The sequence below is a fragment of the Ambystoma mexicanum genome, chromosome 12, assembly GCF_040938575.1.
Source record: "Ambystoma mexicanum isolate Mex_15411 chromosome 12, UKY_AmexF1_1, whole genome shotgun sequence".
NCBI classification, from domain to species: Eukaryota; Metazoa; Chordata; class Amphibia; order Caudata; family Ambystomatidae; genus Ambystoma; species Ambystoma mexicanum.
Genome location: NC_090936.1, coordinates 665484071 through 665511417, shown reverse-complemented (window position 1 = coordinate 665511417; position 27347 = coordinate 665484071). Strand labels below are relative to the sequence as shown.

At 45.9% G+C, this 27347-nt stretch overlaps 1 protein-coding gene across 1 annotated transcript in view; it reads left to right on the top strand.

The window, feature by feature from the left end:
* Positions 1-27347, top strand: part of LAMB1 (laminin subunit beta 1) — a 373674-nt gene that overhangs the window by 249446 nt on the left and 96881 nt on the right. Inside the window, exon 23 of the mRNA XM_069629156.1 lies at positions 15212-15308. Coding sequence (XP_069485257.1) covers positions 15212-15308 — 97 coding nt within the window. The remainder of the gene's footprint in view (positions 1-15211; positions 15309-27347) is intronic.

Below are 27347 nucleotides of genomic sequence, written 5' to 3'. Positions count from 1 at the left end.
CACAAACACGACACTAGTAATCAAAGAAGACACATATTGATACATTTCATCACCTAACACACTCGCTGAACTTTCGTGGTCGGTGAATGCCCTTGACGTTGGGGTTAGGGGAAGGCGCATTTGACGTCCAGTAACCACTTCGTGAGGGGTGAGGTGGTGGTCGGACCCTGGCCTATTTCTAAGTTCAAACAATGCTAACGGAAGGCAATACAACCAACTTTTCTTTGTTGTTTGTTGTATTTTAGCAATTGCCTCCTTCAGTAAGCCATTCAGGCGTTCACATACACCATTAGCCTGTGGGTGGTATGCACATGCAAATTTGTGTTTAATGTTCAGCAGGGATGTGATATGCTGGAACATTTCGTTTGCGAAATGTGGGCCGTTGTCTGATCTTAACACCTCGCACACTCCCCACCTGGGGAAGACCTCCCTTACTATGAATTTGGCTGCTCTAAACGCATCAGGGTGTGAACAGGGCCCTGCTTCAATCCACCTAGAAAATGGGCATACTACTACAATCATATACCTATTACCTTGACATATGTTGATCATATCAACATAGTCAATGTGAAGGTGCCGAAAAGGTCCTTCTGGCCGGGGTATGGTACCTCTTATCACTTTTAGAGTATGACCGGCCGTAAACTGTTGACATGTGAGGCAATTGCTGATAAAATTTGACACATGAGAGGTTAACTCGGGACAAAACCAATCTTCTCTAATTCGTGCTGCGATTATTTCCTTGCCTGTATGGGCAGGGTGATGTAATTGGCTCAGGGCGGTATTTAACAGTGCCAACGGTATTACAACTTTCCCAGTGCCACCCTGGCGCCATAGTGCGTCGGTTGGTGACATTGTACATCCTCTTTTCACCCATACTTCTTTTTCGGCCATTGGTGCAGCCGCTTGTAGCTCCATAATCTGTGTGGCTGGGAGATGGGTGTACCCTTCTCTTATTAACATCTCCCTAGCTATTCCCCTCCCTCTCCCTCTCTGTGAGTCTGTGGGGTTCCATATCTCACCAAAATATGCAGCATATTTCGCATGTGCGTCTGCTGCTGCATTTCCTTTTGAGACGTAGTCTTCTCCATTGGTGTGTGCGGTGCATTTGACTAGGGCTAGTTCTTGGGGGTCGTTTATTACTTCAATTAGTTCAGCCAACAAGAGGGCATGTTGTACTGGAGTGCCATCAGCTCTCCTAAACCCTCTTCTTCTCCATTTTGATAGCCCTGAGTGGACAGTGGATGTAACATATGCACTGTCGGAATATATAGTTACTCTTTTATTAAAACTTTCCTTTAATGCCAATATTAGTGCAACCAGTTCTGCCGCTTGAGCAGAGTAATGCTGTGGTAATTGTACACACTTCATAGCCACATACACCGGCGCCTCCATCATTTTTACTACTGCTGCCCCAGTCCTTCGTATCCCATCTCCTTGATCAATAGTTGATGACCCATCAATAAACAAAAGCTCACCTCCCTCTAGTGCGTTTTCTTCAACTTTCCTAGTACATGAGTACATCTTAGTTATTTGGGTGCAGTCGTGGGCGTAATCTCCCTCTTCAATTACTTCTGCTAGGAATCTTGCAGGGTTAACCGTGCTACATCTAACAATTGCTAGTTCAGCTTTAGACAAAATAATCTCATAACCTGATGCCCTCTGTGTAGTTAGTGTGGACTTAGGTTTATTCAATATCGCAAATAGTGCATGTTCCACAAACAGTGTAGTTGGACACCCCATAGTTATTGCTGATGCTTTTTCTACTGCAAAAGCAGCTGCAGCAAGACCTTGTTCACAAGGGAAGTGGCCTAACATTACAGGGTCTAAGTGACCGCTGTAAAATGCTACTGGTTTATGGCCCATGCTAGTTTTTTGGGCCAACACTGCTTTCATCACTGCTGAGTCGCAATGTGAAAATATAAAAAAGCGCCGCTCATAGTCTGGGGATGCCAGTACTGGAGCAGTTGATATCGCGTCTTTCAATTCGTCAAATGCCTCCCTCATTTCCATAGTCCACCCCAACTTTTTCTCCCCTTTATTTGCTTCCTTCAAACCCTCAAGCAGTGGTCCTATGTATGAGCTGTAATCAAATACCCATGCTCTACAGTAGTTGCACAGCCCCAGAAATTGCTGCAGTTCTCTCAGTCTGTGGCACGGGAGTGCTTGAGATGGCCTGTGCTCTCTGTGGTGCAATCCTTCTTCCATGTTGGGATATCAGTTGGCCAATGTAAAGTACCTGTTCCTGACAGTATTGTATCTTTTCCATGTCTACCTTGTACCCCTTTTCAGCCAGTATCGTCAACATTTTTAAGGAGTCCTCTCTACATTTACTTTCGTTTGTACTGCAAATTATTATGTCATCCACATACTGTAACACTGTGCTTTCCACCTCAACGTTACCCAAATCCATCTGTATTACTCTATTGAAAATTGAGGGTGATTCACAATACCCCTGTGGTAATCTGGTATGTTTCCACTTTGTATTTCGGTAAGTGAAGCTTGTCAAATCTTGTGAGTCTGGGTGTAATGGTATTGAGAAAAAAGCATTTTTAAGGTCAATCACTGTAAATCGTGATGCCTCTGCTGGAATGCCACACAATATTGTGGCCGGGTTTGCTGTTACTGGATACTCTGCTTCTACTATGTTGTTCAAGGGTCTGAGGTCCTGTATGAAGCGCCAAGACCCCCCTTTAGCCTTGCGCACCGGGTACACAGCTGTGTTACATGGTGATTCTGAGGGGACCAATATGCCATTGTTTATAAGGGCCGTTATGGTTTCATATATGCCCTCATCTGCCTCTTTTGACAATGGGTACTGTTTCACTCTTGGTAGTATGGCACCTTTTTTCAATTTTATCCTTACACCCCCTATGCTTTTTATACATCCCACGTCATAAGGGCTAACAGTCCATAATGATTTGGGCACCTTTGACATATCTTCCTTAAAAAATGGGACTGGGGTGCCTGCGGGTGCCTCAAGTGCCATTGCAATTGTCTGTGCTACTTGTTTGTGAGCCACTCTTAGCCATATTTCTACACTCATCATGAACACCATTTCACCTTCCTCCTTTTCTTCTGAAAACAGCTCTTCATCTGACACCTGCGTCAGCCTACATCCTTCTGCTAGTGCTATCACTGCCCTCCATGCTCTCCCTTCTTTATCTTGGGCGTGCACAGCAACATAATCAGCTGTTGCAATAATGCTCTCAATGTCCATTACAAACCCCTTCCCTTCCAGTTCATTAACTGGTGTTTCTGGTCGGAACAGATAGGCTGCTGGCCTCCTCCATATTTTCCCTTCTATCCCTGGCATCCATGCAAATGCCATGTCTGTGCCATACTGGAATAGCTCGCCATCTACTGGCTCCGCCCTAATCGCTATCTGTCCACAGTATGCTTGCAAAATCTGTCGTGCTGCGAGCATGTTAATCCCTGGAGTAGAGCAAATTATGCCATCCTCTGTAAAGGAGATCGTCATATTCAACCTGTTCATTATGTCTCTCCCCAGTATATTTACTGGTGAGGCACTATAATACAAAAGTGGGACTGACAGATCATAATCTCCAATAGATAAGGGAACGTTATCAGTAAATGGAACCAACCCTTTAGCCCCAGAAAATCCTTGGGTGTTCATGGCTTCGCCTGACATCTTAAATTTACCTTCCCTTATGCAAGACCGGGTTGCCCCGGTGTCAACAAGGAATGATAATTTTTTGTCACCTATCGTTACCTCTATGCGTGGTTCCTCCGCACTATTAGGTGTTACTGACAGGATGGGACACACCAAGGCCGTCTGTGGGCTGACCTATTGGGGGTACAATGATTGGCCATTCCCTGTGTAAGGGTTGTGTCCCAACACCGTCACCCTACCCAATTGTGTTTGTTGAGTTTGGGGTGGTGGTTGTATTAACGCCACTTGTTGTTGTGGCGGTGTCAGTTGCTGTTATTTGTTGTTGTGGCAGTGAATAGGTTTGTGGCTGTTGTGTTTGTTGTTGTTGGTCACTCCCTTGTTGTGACATCTGTTGTTGTTGTATGCCCTGCTGTTCTTGTGAGGTCCTAGGTTGTGCTTGTTCATTCCATGCTGGTGTTCCTGGCCTGACCCTACATGTACGTGACATGTGTCCTAATAGTCCGCAGCTCCAACACACGGGTGGTTCCCTGCTTTGCCATGGGAAGCTCCCTGTGTTGTCCTGGTATACGGGTTGCCCTGTGGGGTAGTAATTTCTAAGTCCCCCAGCCTGTTGTTGGGTATTATATCCGTACCCTCTCCCCCTCATAAACCCTCCTCTCCCTCTGTTATAACTATAATACCCAGTTCCTTGCATTGGGTACCCTCCTCCCATGTTTGGTGCGTGTAATTGCAAAGGCTGCACTTGCTGTATTACACCCTGTGGAGGCGCTATTTGAGCGGGATCTTGTGCAGCCACTACTTGCGTTGGGCTTTGGGCCATTGGTGTGGGCGTAGTTATTAGTGCCCCTTCCATTGTGTATTTAGTAAGTTTTTTCTGTACTAATTTGGCCTCTTCTGTTTTCCTGTCCTCCTCCTTTTGTTTCATTTTTCCTTGCCATGTCCTGCAGTGATGTACTGTAGTCAGTTGTATTTCTGGCCATGGTTTTGCTTCCATCCCCACTACTTTCTTTAGTTGTTTCTGAACTCCTTCTGGGAGCCCTTGTACTAGTATATGATAAAATATGGCTGGTGTTTTGTCCCATTGTTCTCTAGTTTCCATGCGCCACTTCTCTTGAATATCCTGGATATAATCAACAGGATCCTCATTTTCACCCATCTTACGGGAAGTAATGGCTCCTATGTCTGATGTGTCTGGGTACTGCACTCTAAGTGCCTGCCATAGCGCATGTCTGCAGTTTGCAAATGGTGCCCCATCATGCGATGTGTTCGTTATTGTTACCCCATGGAATCCCGCTCTTTTCCAAATGTCATCCGCTCTATCCCCTAATATTGATATTAACAGGCCCTTCACGTCTCCTACTGCTAGTTTCTGTCCTGCGGTGTGTTTTTCCATTTCATATATCCACTTACCCGCACCTCCACTTAGTGATGGGAGCCTACATTTTATATTTTCCTTATCCGTATGTTTCCAAGGTACATACTGTGGTCTAACCCCTCCTCTCTCCAGCAGTGGCATTAAATTCTGTCTTGTGTCACCCTTTACGCTCCATAATATTGAGTCTTCACACCCCTCCTCTTCCCCCATTTCTTTTACTACTTCAAATTCTTCCTTACTACCTCTGCTCCTACCTCCCTCTTCTTCCTTTCCCCTTTTTTCATCATTTTCTGTGTTCAATATGGGTATGTTTATTTGTCTGTCTTGCCTGCGACTAGGGAGGTCCCTAAGCCGACATGCATAAGGTGTAAGTTCGTTCATGAAGGGCGCGAGCTTTATTCTGTGCAGAGAGCGTGCGGTGGTTGAACATGTAGGGTGTGACGTGGGAGGGCGTGATGGGGATGTGGGTGGCGTGGTTTCATTGGTTTGTGTTTCCCCTATTCTTTTCACTTCCTCCTTACTTCTCTCCAGCTCCTCCCATCTTCTACTCATCCAGGGCGAATCTATGTTTGTTCTAGTGAGGTATAGTTTATCTAAGCTTTCCCTTTCACTCTTTCTTCCATCCTTCTCCACTCCTCCTTCCTCCTCACTGCAAAAATCATTCATAAATGGCACCCCCCACTCTGCCTTTTTTCCTTTTATTGTTACTGTTTTTAAGTCTATTAGGTCTCTTTCTCCCTTTTCGTTGTTACCAACTGTTCCCCCTAGTGCTGATGTTGTTGCTACCTCTCTACTTTTATATACATCTCCCCATCTTTCACTCTCCCTACTCCTCCCTTCTCTTCCTCCTTCACTTCTCTCCTCCATTTCCCTACTATTTTCCTCCCTTTTCCTTTTCAATTCCTCCATTACTTCGTTGCTCATCTGTTCCAATATCCTTTCATCCTCTTTCTTCCTTTCCCATTTCACCCTTTCTCTTTCTACTATACTCTCTATTACCTTCCCCTCTTCATATTTCTTAGCTGTCTCTGATATTATCCTCCTCCTCCATATTTCCATTTCTTTTTCCTTTTCTTCTTCTTCCTTCTTCTCTCTCAGCACTACTCTTGATACCCTATCTGCTGCTGCTTTTACCCTTTCAGCTTCTCTCTTTTGCTCCTCACTTCGTTCCCTTAATTTTTCCAATTCGTCCTTACCTTCTTTCCTTTTCCTCACTCTCTCTCTTTCCTCCCTCTCAAGTTGTTTGATCAGTTCATTCTGCTCATCCCTTAGTTTTGCTAATCTTTCCTCCAAAATCTCTTCCTTCTGCCGTAGTAGCTCCTCTCCCCTCATTTCACTCTCTCTGGCACTATCCTCGTTTGTTCTCTTTACCGCCTCCCTTTCTTCTCCAGTTAGTGAGCCTCGTAATTTCAATAATATCTGTGCAGCTACCCACTCATCGTTTCCTATCTCTACAGTCTGCTCTTCTCTAATCCTCCCTTCCCCCATTGGTATCTTCCCATGAGCCACATATGGTGGAGGGCTGTATGCCGGGTTTGAGTATCCTTCAGCCGCCCTGAACTGTCCTTCTATTTCTCCTAATTCTCTTAAAGGGTACAACCCTCCTCCCTCTGTTTTCACTCCCGGTGTTATGGGTATCTCATTGCTCGGTTCCTTTTTTATGTCGTCTGATTTATCAATCTTTTCTCCTCCCTGTCTTTCGTTCCCCGTATTCTTTGTGCTTTCGCACTCCTTTTCCCCATCCGTTCCTTCTTTCTTAATCTCCTTTTCTTCCGGTGTTTCCCCCATAGTGAACATTCCATTTGGTCCTGGTCGAGACCCCTGGAACATCCTCCATAAGTTAAACACCTCCACATGGTTTGCCAACTTCTTCCCCTTGTATGTATTGTGCAGATGGTTTAGTAGTGAATGTTGGGCATATGGATCGAAACTACCATTAGGCGGCCATGGTGTTAACATTTTGTTGTCTGTCCCCTGGGTCCACTCTATGCTGTACTTAATTAACTTCTCCCTATGTGGTGGCAGTGTGGTGCATATGTGTTGTAGTGGGGTAGTGAGGGTGTTCCCCCACCCTCTCGACCCTCTCCCGTATGGCATAGTTGCACTCCCCTTGTTACCCTTCCCCTTACTAGCAGTTTACAATATACAACCTTGTATTGCTTACCTCGCCCCGCAAGTGTGGGGACTTACGACAATCCTTTGACAAATTATGCAATAATAATAAATATGATGTTATATTATATTCCTTCCCCTACGGCCCCCTGCGGCCGAAGCGCACGCAGCCCCCTGCGGCTGCGTACCCCTTACGATGATCTTATACAGTCGTCCTGTTTCTCCGTTCTCCTCCCCCTTTTACACTTGCCGTGGCCGACGTTCTCCGTGCGCAGCCACGCCCCTTTCCCCTTCTCCTCTTTCGATCCACTGGTTTATATTTTATCTCCGTATCAGCTCCTTTATCATGTTTCTCTTCCCCACCACTCTCAAACCCAAAGTTCCTTGTGCTCGCGATATCCTATTAAATCCCTACTGGTGACGTCACCGATTTCTTCGAGCTACTGGTACATTCTTGTTATGTTCTTTAAGTTCAAAATACACTTGCAATCTACCCCGCTAACCCTACAGCTGTCTTCCTGTCTCTCCTGGAACAAGGTAATCTCATCAATAATATAACCGGACTGCGCACACTGCGTCGCCTCGCGTGTGATACGCCCCTCAACAGGAGGGCTTAACCAGCCAATTATCTTCCGTTTTGGGCAACTATGTAACTAGCTACCGCCCACAGGGAAACGTCATCTACCTATCGAGTTTCTTGCTCGAACAATAGGGAACCTCATCTACTCATTGATCAATAAATGTCAAATCGCAGGAAACCACACACACCCACCCTCACACGTAGTCGCGACTTAGGCCAATCAGTGTCTTACGAGCGGTCGCATGTGATGTTTTCGTGCTCTGCCCCCCTCTTTCTCGTGACGTAGCCGATTGCTCTCGCACTCGTTTCGCTACCATTCATTCCATTAGCAACACTAAGTTGTTTAAACCTTCGCCGCGCATCTGTACAACACCTCCCTCCTCCCTTATTTACTTCCTCCCCCTCCCTCACAATTTCTCATTGCTTATTGTGCGTGTCATGCTCACCAAGTTCTCTCGATGCAGGGCCGCTCGACTGCGTGCACCCCTCCAAGCAGCTCGCCACCTCCCCTCGTCTGGACAGTCGCCGACCGCGGGCGGGATACTTCTCAACCGGCTCCCGAGGGCCAATATCCGGATTGCGCTGTCCGGTCCTCTCGCAGCTCCGCGATGGTCCTGTAGTCCTCAGAAGGGGGCAACGGCAGAGGGGGCCGCGCCGCCGGGCCTCCTCGCAACGGGAGTGCCTGGAAAAATTAAAAATAAAAGTCGATCTTAAACAGATCTCAGCAGTGCCTCCAACTTGTCGGGGGGAAATTCTGCCGGGGTCGGCCGGGCCGTCCGCAGACCTCCGGGCAGGGAGGCCCCAACTCCTCCCGTATATCCCAGATGAGATAGAGTATGAGACACACACAAGGAGCAAGGTGACTCTGCTGTTTATTTATACAAAACGGCAGGGATGGGTCAAGGAGCGTACGCGTTCGTCCTGACACACACACAATCGTGGGGCTCGCAGGCCCTTTTTACTGCATTATGACGCGCTACTTGCGTCACCTCAAAAAGTTAACAAAAAACCTATCGCCACTCTTAATTGGTTGCTCGAGTGGTAGGGTTAGTATAGTACACATATAGAGAATGATATTAGTGGACAAGGTGTAGTCAGGTGGTATATCTGGGTTGTCCCTACAATTAGATACATAAGAATTGTTACATGAAGACTCCTGAGGATTGGCTAATATTACTGACGTCTGAGATAAGAGCCCCATGTTCTGATTGGTGCACCCGTGAGCTTCCCAGCCTGGGACCACCGTTGTTCCCAGCTCTCGGTGTACCTGTGATTGCAACAATGTTTCAATATGGGTACGTGCAGACAATGTGAGGATGTATTCATAGGTGGAAGGCTGACCGCTCCCACTGTAGCAGATGTCCATTGAGCCTTTCAAGTGTATCGGCCTGTGTCTCGTAGCGAGGGACCCAGACGCCTTTTTTCTCCTGGGCTTTGGCATCTCGTCAGGTTCGGCTTGGTCACGTGGGGAGGGACCGTGAAAGAGGCAGAATTCTGCACAATTAATATTGCTTTTTCTACTGCGCGTCTGGTTTAATTTACCGGCGTGACTTTATCGTTGGGGCGCGGAGTGCGAGGTTGCAACATCGTGCCTTTGATGATTTGTTCTTGGAATGTGAGTTTGCAACATTACGACCTTGGCTGGTTGCTCCACCGGGTTCTTTCTGCAGGATCAGCAACCTGACTCGTGCTTTGTTAATGTCCACGGGAGCTCTTGGTTGAGGCCTACTTGGGCCTGGTGCATAATTAGTCCGTTTGGTGCATAGGTGCTTTTAGGTTATAATAGCATATATTTCCATGACCAGTATCGTGTTTCCATTATACCTCTATGGTGGTAATGGGTTTCAAGAGAAGCGTGAGCAAGCGTTATAGATGAGTTCATGATGCGTCTTGCGTTTCTGCATTCTGAAAGCCTATGTAAAAATAATAAAGATGCACGTCCGTGAATATGCCTGTCGCCTACGTCAGAGCACTGAGTATGTTCTTCGTGTAGATTGGTGTGGAAATGTTCAGTGTGTATATTTGTACAGAAGTGCTTCCCGTTGTCTAGGTCGTCATGGCATCTCTAACGACGTGTGGATTTTAGTCTAGCTGATCCGAACCGCAGGTGTCGGCATGGCCAGTGCGGGCTGTTGGGCAGGCAGATGGACACATCCGTATGTTCCTGTACCAGGGTACCTGGTCGTCTGGTAAATGGACAAACTCTTCTCGCGGCGGGTGTCTGGGCCGTGATCCTCTAGGCCAAGCGCGAGAGGTGAAGGACGGGAGCCTGGTCTTCCATTCTCCCACTTCAGAACTTGCCTCTCGTTGTAGAGTTGCTTGCATCTTCGACTACTCACAAATCTAATCGGCGTGGAGCCCTACATTTGATTCTTCTTTTCTTCAAAGACTTGTAAAACATTGTGCAAAGACTTTTCTACTATCCTACCAGAACTGCTTCATTTAAGATTTTTGCCCATTGACTTTGGCTTAACCTGTTATACTGAATGGCTCTGCTTAGGTGATCCAAAAGTATTTGCTTGCTTGAGAATATTTTTGGTCTCTTGTTGGTTCTGATAACTTTTTTCTTTTAACCAAATCTTAACAGTATTCTAAATGCAACAGTATGATATTAATGTCCCCAGCACCCTAGCTATTGTACTAACCTGAGGGTGTAAGTTGTGACTGTGAGCCATCCCGAAAGGGTCTTTACTGATTTAGAAACTAACCGTGTACAGTTTTTGGTATGTGTCTTGCTTTTATATTGCTCCCTTCTGAAGAAGGCTTATTCTAACTGACTGATAAATTAATAATTGTTTATTCAAGAAAGCTTGTCTGTAAGTGTTTGTGAATCTTTGTGTAACTCCCCTACAGCTCACATTGACCCCTCTTGAGATGAGCCTGGCTGCTCAGCCACACTACCAACCTGTGTAGTACAGACTTATACCAAAGGTTGGGATCCTATTGCCAGGAGGTCAGGGTTGTTGGAGTGCACCCAAAGGGTACTGCATACAATCTCGCCTAACACTTTGGAATGTAGCGGGTGCATTCTTTAGTCCAAAAGGCATAATCTTAAACTGGTGGAGTTCTCCTGGGGTTGGAAATGCAGTTTTCTCCTTTGCATAGTCTGTCAGAGCTATTTAACAATAGCCTGAGGTTGGGTCGAATGTACTTAGGTACTTGGCTGAAATATGTTTGTCCACCAGCTCATCTGTCCTACGTAACGGCTAGGCATCAGTCGTGGTGACTGCATTAAGAGCTCTATAGTCCACACAGAATCTCAACTCCTAGGATCCTGCCTTTGGCCCTAGCACAACTGGACTAGACCATGGACTTGTAGATGGCTCTATTACCCCGAGTTCAAGCATCTTGGTGACCTCTTCCTTTATGTGGGTTCTAACATGGTCTGACATCCTGTAACCTCTGATTTTAACAGGTAAACAGTCACCAGTGAGAATCTCATGCTGGCCCCAAGGGGTCAAGCCTGGTGAAAGTGAAAACAGAGGGGCAAACTGATTTATCAGAGTTTTGCACTCCTCCTGTTGTTCCAGTGTCAGATCAGAAGAGAGACTGACTCCTTCCATCTTAAGGTTGTCACCTGAGGAGGTCAGGCAGAGGTTCACTCTCCTCCTCCTCCTCCTCTTGAGCAGAGGCTAGAAGCAAAGCTCCCAGTTCTGGTCTAGAGACATAGGCCTTTAGGCGGTTGGTGTGAAAAACCCTGGGGGGCCGCCTTAGGGTTGCCCAAGTCCACCAAATAATTGAACTCCAAGTTTTCCCACAACCTTGAAGGGTCCAATCCATTTGTCCTGTAAGGCCCTCTGCCTTGTAGGTAACATAACTAGAACTAGCTGGTCTTGAGTAAACTCTACCATGTTGTCCTTCTGGTCATGCCAATGCTTTACCAGAGCCTGACCTGCTTCCAAGTTATCTGAAGCTTATGTCATGTGTGTCATTCTCCTTTGCAGACCTAACACATAGTCCGTGACTCTCACTGGCTTGTGGGAAGAAACGCTCTGCAATCCCTCCTTGATTAGGGCCAAGGGACCTCTAACCGGATGACCATGGAGAAGCTCAAAGGGACTAAATCCAACCCCTTCCTGGGGGACTTCTCTATAAGCAAATAGAAGGCATGGCGGTAGAAGGTCCCACTTTCTTGTAAGGGGTTCTTCTAAAGCACTGATCATGCTCTTCATAGTTCTGCTAAACCTCTCCACCAACTCATTGGTTTGGGAATGGTAGGCTATTGAGAACTTGTAGGTCACTCCACAGTTTTTCCACATGGCTTGCACGTAGGGGGGGCATAAAGTTGGATCCCCTGTCAGAGATAACCTCCTGCGGAAAACCTAGTCTGGTAAAATTACCAAGTAGGGCCTTAGCCACTGCCTGAGTAGTAACAGTCCTGATAAGTATGGCCTCCGGATACCTGGTAGCATGGTCTATCACAACCAATATAGATTGGTTGCCTGAAGATGTGGGAGGGTCTAAGGGACCAACAATGTCGATTCAACCCTCTCAAAAGGGACTCCCACCACTGGGAGTGGCACAAAAAGTGCCCCATTCTTGGCTCCCTTCTTGCCAGATGTCTGAAAAGTGACAGCTTCTACATAATATATCTACATCAGATCCCATTTTAGGCCAGTAGAAATCGACAGCCTTTCCTTGGTCTTCTTAAAGCTTAAGTGACCAGCCAAAGGAATCTCATGGGCTAACTGTAGAAACTGAGATCTCACCTCCTGAGGCACTAAGTCTTCTGTAGTCTCCTGGGGTAGACTTAATAGGTTAGAGGCCATCCTCCCAGTACAACCTGTGCTTCCCTGGCTCTTGCCCATCCAGCTGGGAAGCTGCCTGTTGGCAAAGTCCTTCAAGAGTAGGACACTCCCTTTGACCTCTGCTGAAGTCTGCCCTATAGGGGCCACCTTCTGCCAGTAAAGACTGCACCTCAGGATGGTCTTTAGGATCCAGATCTCCAACAGGGGGAAGGTCTTCTTACAGCTCTCATCAGTAGCTGATTCACCATCGTCTGGTTGAACCTCACACTCTGCTGCAGCTGGTGGAGTAGCCACAGGTGTGACTTCGGACTGTCCTCTCAGGGATGTCCTGGTTTGATACACAGAAGGGCTATCTTTCTTGTTTCCTGAGACCTTGGGTTTCCCCTTTGCCTCTTTCTTCCTGGAAATAGAAGTTGGTGTTATAGGTTATTCTGTAATAACCCACAGAGTCATTTAAAGTGAGCTCTCTGGCCTTCCCAGTCAGCTCCTGCTTCCGTTTACTGGGAGGCCTGGAGGTGCTTGATACAACTCCAATAGTTTTTAAGTCATTCCCCAGCAGGACTCTTCCAGGCACTTCACTTTGTACACTGACTGGTATTCTTACAGTCATATTGTTGCACTGGATGTGTTCGTAGTATTGGAACCATCTGGATAGGGCCTCCAGCAAGCTTGGTGGAACCTTTGGGTGCCTTAGCACATCCTCAGGTTTGAAAAAGGTTTCTTTCACCACTGTGATGCTGGCCTCAGTGTCTCTAATGGCAGGGGTCTCCTCACCATTTACAAGTACACTGTCCTTGTAGCATTCTTTTGTGTTATCTGGTATAGTTATACACATCTACATTCTGCTGCTCCCACAGACCCAGGGACACAAACACTGGCAGAGACTCCAATGGGGTCTTCAGCCAATAGTTGAAAGTTCCCACTTGCCATATGTAATTCTCCCTCAGGCGGTCGTGTGGACACCCTTTTATTCAGTTCTCTCCCATTCATTCCAGCCTAGCTGGCAGTCACTCAGCACGGTGACTGTCCTTGCCGGACAGTCATTCAGCCAATCATCACAGAGTGGATTTGGGTCTCCTAGGAGACTAAGCACAGGGAGTTTCGGGCACCTCCCCCACTTCCTGCCTACCCCAGACACCCTGGAGCCAGAGGCTGGTTTCATTCGTGAATCCCACCAAAGGCAAAACTAACAATGGGACCAAACCTGGTTTGGCGTGCAAAGTAAATCTCAAGAAGGACCTTTCCACAAAGAAATGGCGAAAAACGAAGACTGGGGCCATTTTGACCCTTGGGTGCTCTACTGCAGCTGTGAACGCAGCCCGCGGTAAATGGTGGTTACAACAAAACCACTGCCACCAGCCATTCGGTTGGGACAGGGTAACACAACAAATGTTACATGAGAAGCTAGACAAAGGGGATAGTAGGTAACCCCTCCAGCACCCTATTGTAAGATAGTGTGTGCTTGGTCTAGAAAGTTACAAATGTAGTTAGTCACTTTCACTTTACTGCTCCGGGAAACAGTTTATCCCAGAGAAGGTATTCCAACCTTTGGGAAATCTGAAAGACTTCCCTGTGCCACTGCACTGAAGGTGCTGTGTGACACAATGTAAAAGATGATGCCTATGGAGTTGTCAGACTCCATAACTAAAAAGAAACAGTGTACAAAATCACATTTTAAATACATGAGTGGTGAAAAAAGGGCCTTGCTCTCTCCAGGTTAAAGTCCTCCAAATCCAGCAAAGTTGCTGGGGGTCTCTAAGATGGAGGGAATTGGCACATTTCTGAGAATGTGTCTCTTGTTCTCCCTAACAGGGCTCTACATTGCTTGCACCTCAAGAGTCCTCAAGTTCTATCTTTCGGAGACAAAATCCTTCAGGAGGTCAGAGGCATTGTTCATGATATGGGACCTCATCTCCTGGCAACCAGGCTTCCAAAGCCTCTAGCGCTCTTTGGATGGTACAGGCCGTTGTAGTCGGAAACGGCCATGGGCAAATCGGTTCCTGAGGGGATTCATTCCCTGTCGGAGCGAAGGCCACGGCCATCGCATTTCAGAGACATGCTTCTTGGGATGTCGTCAGCGGGGCAGCTACTTGGGCCACACAGCCTTCAGTAATCACTATTCCCTGGATACCAGCTCCAGATGCGATGCTGAGTTCAGTCAGGCAGTTCTGAAGAACCTTTTTGCTTCTTCCGGAATATGAGGCAGGTTGTCACAGCTCCGCCCTATGGTCTTGTTCAGTGGAATCACCCACAAGGGTGGATGAAAGGGGACGGGACACATGAGTAATTAAAGTTACTCACTGTAGTGACTAGAGTACTCCTAGTCCATTGTCCCCTTTCCTCCATTTGTTTCACCCACCTTCCCCCGCTTGTTGCCAGGTGCTAACATATTCAGCATAGCCAGGTGTTTAAACGTCCGATGTGTTAAAAGGGGACTGAGGTGAAGCACTGGAGGGTGGGGCCTCAGGGAAGGGGGGGCGTTCCCACTCCTGGGGCCACGGGCACGCGCTCTATACTAAATTTAATGGAGATGCTCAATTTTTCACTGCCAAAGGTTCCGGTACTGTCCCCATGTTGGGGGATGGCCACCAGGATGGAGGAAAGTGGACTATGGACTAGGAGTACTATAATCAGTACAGTGAGTAACTTTACATTTTTGTGTTTGCAAGCCATTTTCTGCTTCGTTTCGTTCTTCTCTATTGTTTTGTGCAAAAAGGAGCTCTGCAGACACTTACCCACCACTAATAATTTTTCTTTACCAACAGTTCACTGGCAATTGTCGATGCATGCCTGGTTTTGGTGGTCGCACTTGTAGTGAGTGCCAAGAGCTGTACTGGGGTGATCCTAGCTCAGAATGTCAGGGTACGTAGATTGTTTTTTGAAACATTTAACATATATTGAATTGCCATTTTAAACTGTTTCCATGTTGCTTCCGTTTATCAAAATGTGTACAAGACATGGGTCTTGCCTGCTTTTTACAAGTCCAAATTCCAGCCGGAATGACCAAGTCAGCCCTTCAGTCACCTGAGATTCATGTGTTAGGTAGTTTTACTAAAGCCCAACTGTGGTAGGACTGTAGAAGACTCACTCTTGGATGTACAGACCTCCAACTCTTAGGTTTGGCCTCAACTAGCCAAAAGGCTTAGTAGCTATGGCTGAGCAGACAGGCTTAGTCTAGGGGGAGGAGGGCTGTAGTTGAGTACAAACACCTTTTGAGTATAGCCAAGGAAACACTTACACATTTTACTTATATACACTAGGGCAATGTTTAACTCAAAATGCAATTTAGGTAAGTAAGGTTTCACACATATGTACAGTAGAACATCTGCTGTAGCATTGCTCAATTTAATAGTAGACCCTTAGAAGAGAAAGGGGTAAATATCAAGAGTAATTTTAGGTTAGCAAATCATTCATCAACCAACATTTACTAAATGGCAATACTGATAATTGTGTAGGTCTTAACTTTTAGAAGTCAAACCCTATTTGGGGAATGAGCGTCTCAAGTCAGATGTAGGCACTGTGGGACCAGTGACCCATGGGTGGCCGAACAAAGGAAGGCCGGCGTTTTCAACTGCACAGCTGATGTTTTTCGTAGCAAGAAAGTAATGAAATTGGATTCAAAGGGCTCATGGGGGCTAGGAAGGACACCTGGAGGATTTCTGCCTCTAGGACAGGTGTCCTTAAGCATGTGAAAACACGGTTTGGTCGTCCACCCCAACGTGACACAAAAAGCTCAGCAGGAGCAAACGGAAACACAAAAACTACCAGTTAAGTACCCAGGAGTGAGACTGTACCTTCTTTGAAGAACAGCAATGACCCCAGCGGGTCCTATGTCTCTCCCCTTCTCTCTGTGGGTCTCCCCCCACCACTCCCACTGTGTCTGCCCACTGTGCCTGCCCTCTCTGTGTGTGCCCCCTCTCTCTCTCCACCCTCTTCCTCTGTGCCCGCTCTCTCCACCCTCTCCCTCTGCCTGTGGTGTCTGTCTGCCTCTTTCTGCCTGCCCATCTCTCTGCCTGCCTCTCTCGCTCTGCCGCTCTCGCCTTGTTCTCATTCTGCTGCCCTCGTTCTGCCGCCCTTGCTCTGCCGCTATCTCGCTTTGTCTCTTGCTCTGCCGCTATCTCGCTTTGTCTCTTGCTCTGCCGCTATCTCGCTTTGTCTCTTGCTCTGCCGCTATCTCGCTTTGTCTCTTGCTCTGCCGCTATCTCGCTTTGTCTCTTGCTCTGCCGCTATCTCGCTTTGTCTCTTGCTCTGCCGCTATCTCGCTTTGTCTCTTGCTCTGCCGCTATCTCGCTGTCTCTCTTGCTCTGCCGCTATCTCGCTGTCTCTCTTGCTCTGCTGCTATCTCGCTGTCTCTCTTGCTCTGCCGCTATCTCGCTGTCTCTCTTGCTCTGCCGCTATCTCGCTGTCTCTCTTGCTCTGCCGCTATCTCGCTGTCTCTCTTGCTCTGCCGCTATCTCGCTGTCTCTCTTGCTCTGCCGCTATCTCGCTGTCTCTCTTGCTCTGCCGCTATCTCGCTGTCTCTCTTGCTCTGCCGCTATCTCGCTGTCTCTCTTGCTCTGCCGCTATCTCGCTGTCTCTCTTGCTCTGCCGCTATCTCGCTGTCTCTCTTGCTCTGCCGCTATCTCGCTGCCTCTCTTGCTCTGCCGCTATCTCGCTGCCTCTCTTGCTCTGCCGCTATCTCGCTGCCTCTCTTGCTCTGCCGCTATCTCGCTGTCTCTCTTGCTCTGCCGCTATCTCGCTGTCTCTCATAAATTATACCCAATGTGGAACAAAATCAGCATCTGCAAGATAGCAGATGAGGGAAAGGGGTGGTGTGGAAAATAAGATATTACTATGAATTGCTAAGGCTTATGGGAGGCAAGCACTTAAGGTTCCGTGGAAGGGTGCCTTAAAGTTTAAAGACAGCAGTCACCAATTTCACCTTAGTATGTTGGTTAGCAGGCTGAGGGATGTCTCAAACCTCACTCTAACAAATTCAGATGCTATGCTTGGTGGTCTGCTAGGACTTTTGCCCGTCGAGGCAGGGCAAGGCATTTGTCAGTTGTTTGTCAGGGAATTGTTCGGGAATGGGGCCAGAATAGTCTTCTTTCACCCAGAGGTCTATCCTGTTTCTCTCCCAATCCACATTCTTCTCACACTGTCCAAAACAAACCCCTCTAAAGGCTACCAACAGCCACAACTCGCCATGTTTTGTCACATCAAGAGGCCTTCCATATCGCAGTGATTCTTCAATCCTGCATCTGATTGAAAAGACCTAAGGTGGAATGAGGATTCCTCCAAAAAAATGCATTTGGCCTAAGAAAGGAGGCGAAGAGCAGTGCATTGGCAGTGACGCATGGGTTTTGGGGCTGGGGATATGAGGGACTTTCCAATAAGACTGCAATCTCAAGTTTGCGTGTCTCTGGCCCCTGGCTAACTAAGAGTACCCAGGGCCCTTACTACTTTCACAGCTAATTGATGGACCAGGGAAAAAACAGCCATGCTTTCTTCATCCAGATTTTAAGGGCTGTATTTCCAAGAGCAGGGACGGACTGTCATGTGTTGGCAAGGTGTACGCTGTTCCATATAGGTGGTGGTCTGGAGTCTGGGAAGGTCCTGCCTCACCCATTAACAGCTATTTACACAACACAACACAATAGAGGAAGGAGGAGAGAGGCTTTTGAGGATGTCTCTCTAAAGTACGTGGGCTGGTCACTGCATTGTGCTCTTACGTTTACTGAACAAGGCTGATCAAGTGTTGGCAAAGCCAGCAGGCAGTATTTAAGTGGCTTAGAAGTTAGGAACTAAGGAAGTAAAGTTTTTGAAAGGTCCTCTCCCAGGACCACCACCTTAGGAGAATCCCAGGGTTAGGCATTCTTGATCAGAACTCCACCTATCATGGTCTGGCAAGGTAGAGGTAGAGTATGAACTTTAATCGCTGTTAAACCCTAGAAACAGGTATGTTAACTCCACCCAATGTCTTCAAAGTTCTCAGGGACCACTTTTGGGGCTCCAGAATTTGCTGGGCCCACTTACTTGTAGCTTTGGTTCCATCAGTGGAGGCCCAGGGTCACTGGAATAGAAGTAACTTCGGATTTGGGATTTGGTTCCTGTTAGTCTGTGGTTCGGTGCTCTGGTAAAATGGGTTCTGGAACTAGACAATTGACTGAGCCTTGATACGATGAAGAAAGTGCCCCCACATTGTTGACTACCGTGAAGGTTCCCAAGGACATGAAACGTGGTGAAAGCGATGGCCACCATTATCAAATGACAGACGGCCCTTCTAGTAGACATGGTCCTGCGAGGCCCCTCTTTGTGGAGAACTGCAACTTTAGGGGGCGCACTTGTTCCTCAAGTCAAGGGTCTGCAGAGTCCCAGTCTGAACTTGGGATGGCGACTGTTAGGAGCACCAAATATTTTGCCTTTGTTTTTTAACCGGTCTTGACTTTTTACAGGGAAGTGAAGCCTTTAGCTTCGCTCCCCTGGGCTTCCGCTCATTTAGTCATGGGGAAACTGATAATTCCTTCAGACTTTGAGCACTGGGAAACTCTTTCCTTTTTGCCTTTTGGTAAATTTTTACACACAGCATCTTACAATGTAATGCAGTGGGGTTCATTTTGTATCACCCTAGTCTTGTGGTTACTTTTATATGTGCCGAAGGGCAATCTGGTGGCAGCAATTACCTTTTTACCATGTGTGCATTATTTTTAATGTGCACATTTGCATTTATCGTTTATGGCTACTAAACATGGCTAGTGACCTAAAATGGCCCTGCCACAAGATGTCTGCTTGTTCTTTGGCCATATTGTTGTTTGGCCTTCTTCTTGAGTTTGGAAATCCCATAAGGTCATGCACTTGCCTGGAAAAGCTGCTGTTTTTCTGGGCTAGTGATGGCTGTGTGTGGCTCAGGAAGTGGGTGGGACTGTCTGATCCCACTCCACATTTGTGGTGCCATAGAGTCCGGGTGTATTGGATGAGTGAAACCCACAGTGGTCCCCGATTGGACCACTGCTGGCTGTTTTAATGATGCAGATCCTTACCATTATAGTGGGCTTGGACTTGCCTCCAGCCAGGATTTAGGATAAGAAGAAGGCTCTTGCAGCCATTTCTTGAGATCCGCGTTGGAGCCAAGTATACTGTGTAAACTAGCAGCTGACTGAAGGCCCAGGGACGACTCCTGAAGAGGCCCAGCATCCTTCATGCGATTGATCCGGTGAAGACATGCTGGACTACCTGACCTGTGAAGGCCCTCTGTAGTGCATCAAACCTTGGACTGGTGGGAACGCTTTCAAGGATCCAGCTGTGCTTAGCCTGGAAGTGTCCCTGGACACCCCCAGTGGACTGACCAGCTCCCCTGTGGGCTACTGCTGTAGTATAGTATATGTTTCATGTTCGTTGCCGGAACTGGGGTGGTTGCCAGCTTGTTGGATAAGTCGCCTTTCTGATGGATTTGAGCATCCCAGCATCAAGGGATACCGCTCTGGAAGGTATTCTTCAACTGTGACTGGAGAGATGCCTGCTGTCACACGTGTGCGGTAGCCACCACAGGAGCATCACGCGTGTGCGGTAGCCGCCACAGGACCTTTCCTTCCCGTCTTGTGAAGTGTCCTGAGGATGTCTACATCAGTGTCTAATGCATTTCTTCTCCACAAAGGGTTGCACTCTGCTCCTGGAACCAACCAGAAGAATAATTGCACCTGTAGTTTCTGGGCACCTCTAACTGGAACCAACAGTGGGAAAACCTGCCTCCAGCATTCCCCCCCCCACCCCCCTCCTCTACCCAGTTGGCCCACCTAGTCATCTAGCAAAATCGAAGTCAGGGGGTTAAGTAATTGCAGCACATTCACCTCCCCCTGTTCTCCTTAGAATAAACCTTAGAATACACTTTGGTTATTCCATTCCTTTGCTTTTTGATCATCAGATCTGAAAGCTTGTATCTAAAAGATAGGAATATAATTTTACTGACCTGTAGCATTGTTGAAATATCTTCTGGAACATTTTTCACCACTACAAGAACTTTTCCTACATCAGTCCCCTCTGAAGAAGAAGCCTTGTGACATTTGGTCACAAGGCCCCATACGTCATAGGGATTGGACTTCTAAGTGTAGGGTATCCTTCTTGTGAACTGGTTTTCTTCTTCTGCATCACTATCTACCTTAATTTAGTTGCCCAAGTTATTGTATGCATTCCTACAAACCTAAAGGGTACTGTATATATGTTTGATCATTAGTATTGTGTGATATTACTATTTTCTAGTGTGTTTTTAGGCCTATAATAGATAATGTTAGTACCTACCATGTTCATTACAACTAGGGTGGCTTCCTAAAGTCTGTCCACCAGGCCACATTCTATAAATCCAGAAGATGGTCTGGGGCATTTATGAAGAATTCCAACACGGGATAATCACGCACAGGTTGAGACTTTTGTTCCCTCCAGTCGAGGGGGTCGAAAGTGTTATGCAAGATTTGGAGTAGTACCCTTTGGGTGTACTACAACAGCCTTGACCTCCTGGCAATAACCCAACCTTTGGTATAAGTCTGTACTACACAGTTTGGTAGCGTGATTGAGCAGCCAGGCTTCTCTCAAGAGGGGTCAATGTGAGCAGTAGGGGAGCTACACAGAGATTCAGAGACAACTCTTACACACAAGGTTTCTTGATTAAATAATTATTAATTTAAGTCAGTTTGAATAAGCCTTCTTCAGAAGGGGCAATATAATAGTAACACACAAATATACTCCAAAATACACACTCTTAGTTTCTCTAAATCAGCAAATCCCCATTTGGGATGGCACACACAAACTTCCTACACCCTCAGGTGACTTAAATAGCTAGCCACACTGTGGACTTTTAATATATCACAGTTGCATTTAGAGCAATACTTTGGAGCATGTCAAACAAAAGGGTTATTACAATAAAACCAGGGATCACACAAATATTTTTAAGCAGGTAATTACTTTTGAACAACAATGCAGACCTTCCTGGAAGGAAGGTAAAACCAAACAATCAGAGGAGAGAAGAGTCATTCAGGGAGCCAGGCCAGCCCAAAGTCAATTGGACAAAAGTCTAGGTGAGCTGAAGAACTTCTTACAGATAGGTAAAAGTCTTGCACAATGTTTTAGAAATCTTTGTAGCAAAAGAATTAATGCAGGGCCACCTGCTGATTAGGCTTGTGAGGTAAGAAGTTGTTAGCAAATCTACAGAAGCAACCGAGACTCAACTGAGATCAAGTAAGGCTACACAAGAGGTAAATTCTCTTAGACTGTACAGTACCTTTGGTTAGAAGAAATGGTTCCAACCGGCTTCTGTTCCTGTGTGGGTCTGCAGATCCTGTTTTGTCTGTGCCTCAGTCGTGGGGACAAGAGGGAGGACTTCTGGGGACTCCTGAAATGGGATGGTCGGCGACAGAAAAGGACAAACTTCTATTCAGCGGCACTTCGCCGTTTCAACATCTCGCGTCTCAGCAAATAGCACCACCGCGGACTCTCGGATACCACTTTGGACTTTCCTCGCATCTGGGGTCCAGCACTCTGTGGTGGCTCAGGCTTGGTGAGTCCCGCGTACTAGGAGTCCGGAGGATCTTGCAGCAGCTCTGGTCAGACTTAAAAGTGATGCACTCCTAATCTGGTGGTCCTCTCCCTGGCACTTCGGTTCCTGCAGCAGCAAGGAAGTACAGCCAGCTCAGAGGATGTCCAGACGAGTTCACTTTGGAGTCGATTGGTCCGAACAACTCAAGGGGAGAAGTTGTCCTTGCAGGGCTTCTCTTGTTGAGGCGAATTTGGAGCTTCAGCACAGCAGCAGGGCTTCACCGGGCAAACCAATGGTCCAGGAGTTCCAGCAGGCATCTCTTCAAAGTTTTTCGGATTCCATAATCCAGTGGTCGACTCTGCCTTCCAAGCCAAAAAGCCTCACCTTTTATGCAGGTTTCTACCATTCATTCCAGCCTAGCTGCCAGTCAAACAGCAGGGTGGCTCTCCTTGCCGGACAGCCAGCTGGCCAATCACCTTTGGGTCCATTCCTGTAACCAAGGGGATTTTGGGCACTCCCTCACTTCTTGCCCCTGCCAGACATACTGGAGCCAGAGGCGGGCTTCAGTTGTGAATCCTGCCAAAGTCAAAACGAACAAAGGGACCAAAATCTCAAGAAGAACCTTTCCACAAAGAAATGGCGAAAAAAGAAGACCGGGCCATTTTGACAAAAATGCCACCTTTGGGTGCTTTACTGCAGCTTCGAACGCAGCCTGCGGTAAAAGCACACCATGGTAGTTAAAAGTAAACCACTGTCACAAGCCATTCATCAAGGAAACTAGACGGAGGCAATACTAAGTAACCCCTCCAGCAACGTATTGTAAGATAGTGTGTGCTGGGTCTACAAAGTTACAAATGTAATTAGTCAATTTCACTTTACTGCTCTTGGAAACAGTAGTTATCCAAGAGAAAGGTATTTAAACCTGTGGGAAATCCGAAAGGCTTCCCTGTGCCACTGCGCAGAAGTTGCTGTGTTGTACAATGTAAATGATGATGCTTATGGAGTTTGTCAGACTCCACAACCAAAAGAAACACATTGTTCAAATCGTAGTAAAAATACATGAGAGAGTGGGGGAAAAAAGGGTCTCACTCTCGCCAGGTAAAAAATTAAAGTCCTCAAAATCCAGCAGAGATGCTAGAGGGTTGGCCTCTAAGGTACAGAGGAATTGGCACATTTCTGAGAATTCTCCCTAACACCTGGCTGCTCTGTCCATGCTACCATGTGCCAAAGGGAAGTTCCCAACATATAGCTGCGACTTGCAGCAACAATGTTTCAAAGTCAAGCCAAAAAAACAGTAGTAAAGGTTGAGGTGGACAATTTTTCCCATCCACAACCTTCAAAAAAGAACAGAACAGACTATGGACCGGTATTTAAATTGGGTCGCTAACAAAATTTGCATAGACATATCAATTATCTGAACCATTGGGTGGCTGACAAAGTAAGTAAATAATCAGTCCTTACTATTGCAATTTTATCAAAAACAACAATTTTCGTATTTAATCTGAAAATATTTTGCATGTATGCAACTGTTACCTTATACATACATTAATACATGGAATCAGTTTTAAATACCGAGAACCAAAATGTACCCGCAAAAAAAAGGAGAAAAATTAAAATAAATATAAACATAACTTGCGTGTTCAGAAAATAAGTCAAACAAACAGACCAACAAACACTCCACGGCCAAACAGATCTCCACGATCATAGAAAATACCGCCCCCCTCTTCAACTATGCAACACTCTAAAAAAAGATTTTAATCTTTCCAACAACGCCACACACTGGATCAAATCCTTTCTCACCGACCGTACACCCAGAGTTGCCATTGGAAACTTTGGAGCAGACCCCATAATAGTACCCATTGGAGTCCCCCAGGGATCCTGCCTCTCCCCCACCCTCTATAACGCATATACTAAACTTATTCTCAGCCTTAGACGATATGGGTGTCATCTACACCAATTTCGCAGATGACACACAGAGCCTCATCCCTATTACAGGCGACCACACCCAAGATACCATCACCATCAATAAAGTTTACTCCATAATCCAAAACTGGATGGCCCTGAACAGTCTCTGCCTAAACGATGAGAAAACAGAGGTCCTCATTGTGGGCTCCCAAAAAAGAATAAGCACCCTTCACCCGGACTACTCTCATATTAACATCGACGGTACCCTGTTCCCAGTACTTAAACAAGTCAAAACGTTAGGTGTCTACATTGACGCCAACCTCTCCATGCACAAACAAATAGCAGCCCTTTCCTCGTCCACAGCCTACACAGCAAAACTTATTGCACTCAGTCGCCAATTTCTCACCCCTGTCAATTGCATCACCCTGGCTAGAGCCCTAATCCTAACAAAACTAGATTACTGCAACATCCTCTTCCTAGGAACGTCCAAAACCAATTTAAACAAAATTCAATTACTACAGAACAAAGCCCTTAGAGCGGCTTTAGGGATGAAGAAATCTGAACATATATCCAGTACTAGAAGAGAAAACCACTGGCTGCCAATTGAAGCAAGGATCATATTCAAAACTCTTAGTATCGTCTACAAATGGACCACCAACAACGCACCCGGCAACCTCAACAATTCTAGCCCCTTCGCACTGGAACACTTTACCTCTGAGTATCAAAAACGAGGACTCCTTACGGAAATTCAAAAAAGCATTGAAAACCTGGTTATTTAATAAATATTAAACGCTCAAGCCCTACCCTCCCATGACCAACTACACTGCTTAGGCAGCCGCAATAATGCAAATAGTGCTGAAACAAAATGGGAAGGGCTATCTGACCAAATGGAATCTGGTATATGACTACATGATCTCTTGTAACCTATGTATAAAAAAAAATTTATTTGTTTTTGTAACTGCAACATTGTATAATAATGAGTGAACTCTCCTGTATCTTTCGCCGTGATACCCTAGGGTCTGGTCGAGTAACAAATGTAATAAATAAATTAAATAAATAAACATTAAATGATTGTGAAATATCATCAATTCAACATATAAATTGCGTGTAAAAAGAGTTGAAGCTGTGCCAAAGAGTGGGCCAATGGACCACTATTTGTCAGCCCAACGTACATGTAAATCTAAGCTGCTGGTCTACGTCAATAAGGCCTATACTACGTCCATCAATAGGGCCTGTGCTATGGACAATACTAGAAGTAAAACAAATCCTGATACAGTATCATATTACTAAATACATGTATTGGACCACCAATATGGATGTTGGGCAACTTCTTCATTGACTGGATTGACGTTTCGGCTGGTGTCTAAAACTTAAATGACCAAAGCCTTCTTCAGGACCCAAGAACAATTTCTTTTGAAGGATCCTTTACGCATAAAGGAGCCGGTCTGCAGCTTTACAAAAGATTTCAAAGGAACACCCAAGGGTAGGTGACTCCAGCCGCATCTAATTTGTTGTAGATGAATAAATCCACATAGGTTTGATGGTTTAACAGTAAAATATTATGTGGACTGCCCTCTATTCGGGTCCAACGTGGCCCCCTTTGTATATATTAGAGGGATTAAGATTTGTTGGTAAGGCATACTGTGATGAAAGCATGTCTAGTGCTCTGTCCATGCTACCATAACATTCTCAGGTGGTATAGCCTTAAACTAACCAAGTGTATTAGTAGCAACAAAGTCTTAAGAGTCCAAAGCGCTTGCAACATAAATCAAAAAGAGAAAAGGCTGCAGGTGACTGAAAGGCGTGGGTATGTTGCCTGATACTCCAGTCAGAGGACAATATAAAGACAAATACAATCACACTGCGCCAAATTCCAAGAGTTAGATGCTTGATTGCATGTGATTATTGTGTGAAAGGTCAGCCTGACACGTGTTCCGAGCCACTGCTCTTCTTCTGAGGCTTATGTCCTCTTTTGTTCTTGTGTGTGTCTCAATCAGAGCTTTACCTGCTGGAAAAACACGTGGCTACTTGAAATCACTCCGCAATTGCGGAAAGGTATCGATCTGTCTGCTTGGCCTCTTGGCTTGTCTATGCGTTGTCAGGGAGTTCAGCCTTCTACTAAGAGTGGAGCTTATGTACTGCCTCGGATATGGTTTTTGTGAAGTCTGGTAGGACTTTAGAAAAACTGTCCTAACAACTTGCGTACTGTAAAGAATGGAAATGCAAAATGTGTGTTAGTGGCTGGTCTGGACGATTGAATTTTTAGACTCAATTAAGAAACATCACAATAGTAAAAGCTCTTTTGGTAAAGTTCATGTGTTTAGGGATATTTTGTTACCCCTTTCCCAACTTTTCACTTACCTTTATATTCTCTTATGGTTGGCCTAAAGCATGGTTTCTGTGACGAAAGAAATGGAAGATCATTTCCTTTTTGTAGGTTGCGTTATGCACCAATCTTTTTCTGTTCTGCTTTGTCAGTTTGCAAAAGTTTTTAAAACAGCCGTTGGCGTTGTTTTCTCTCAGCAATGGGTTCTTTGTTGGCCGCTTTGCGAGACCTATTGATGAGCATAATCCTATTCATGATTTGAAAAGTTTCCTAGTCTGTGGTATAACGCAGGTCATGTAACGTATGTACTGACCTTACGTTATTAGTCGGCTTGTCTGTAGAGTTGGCGCCGGAAAAGTAGGCTTCAAACTGTGCTCGACCTTTCAGTTTAGTGCGACTTTCTTTTAACGTTCGCATGCGTCTCGCCCACCAACTGAAAAAGCAAGGACCAGCCACTAACACAAATTTTGCATTTCCATTCTTTACAGTATCTGAAAAATTGTGAAGATATTGGGGATTTGTTTTTCGAACTTCCTGTCAACCTGAAAAGCAATATACTGTCCTGAAAAAGGGCCACAACTAAAACAGCAGAACACCAGGGATGGTGTTGATGTAATCTGTGTGCCGAAACATATGTAGACATCCCGTAGACACTGAAATAAATGTCCTTTTTTGCAGCATTAGTACTTTCTTTATGCTGTGCACTCATAGTATGTTCCCCCAAAAATGCAATATAATCAATACTTTGAAAACAGTATGTCAAGGTGATCTGTTACAACTGCCACTTTACTAACTTTAGACACCACTAGTAGAAAATGTGTTTTTGCCGGACTTTCTAATATTTGTGTTTTTCTAATTACGAATTCTTTTTAAGTGTGTGAGGTGCCTTGTGGAAAGCACCCACCATACATGTGTGTAAAAATCTATCAGTATTCCTCTTTGTTTTTGACCTAGTTCCAAGGTGGACTAAAAGAGGGGTAATTGAGCTTTTTTGTCTGTGTTTCACACTAACAACTTGTGTGACTATTGATTACATCATGTGAATGCATTTTAAGAACCTATGGTGAATGTATATGTTTATTATTGAGTTCTGGTCAATGATATCACCAACTAGTTTCATTTTTCTGTGTTTAAGGCCTAGAATAAATATTGTGTTTTCATACAT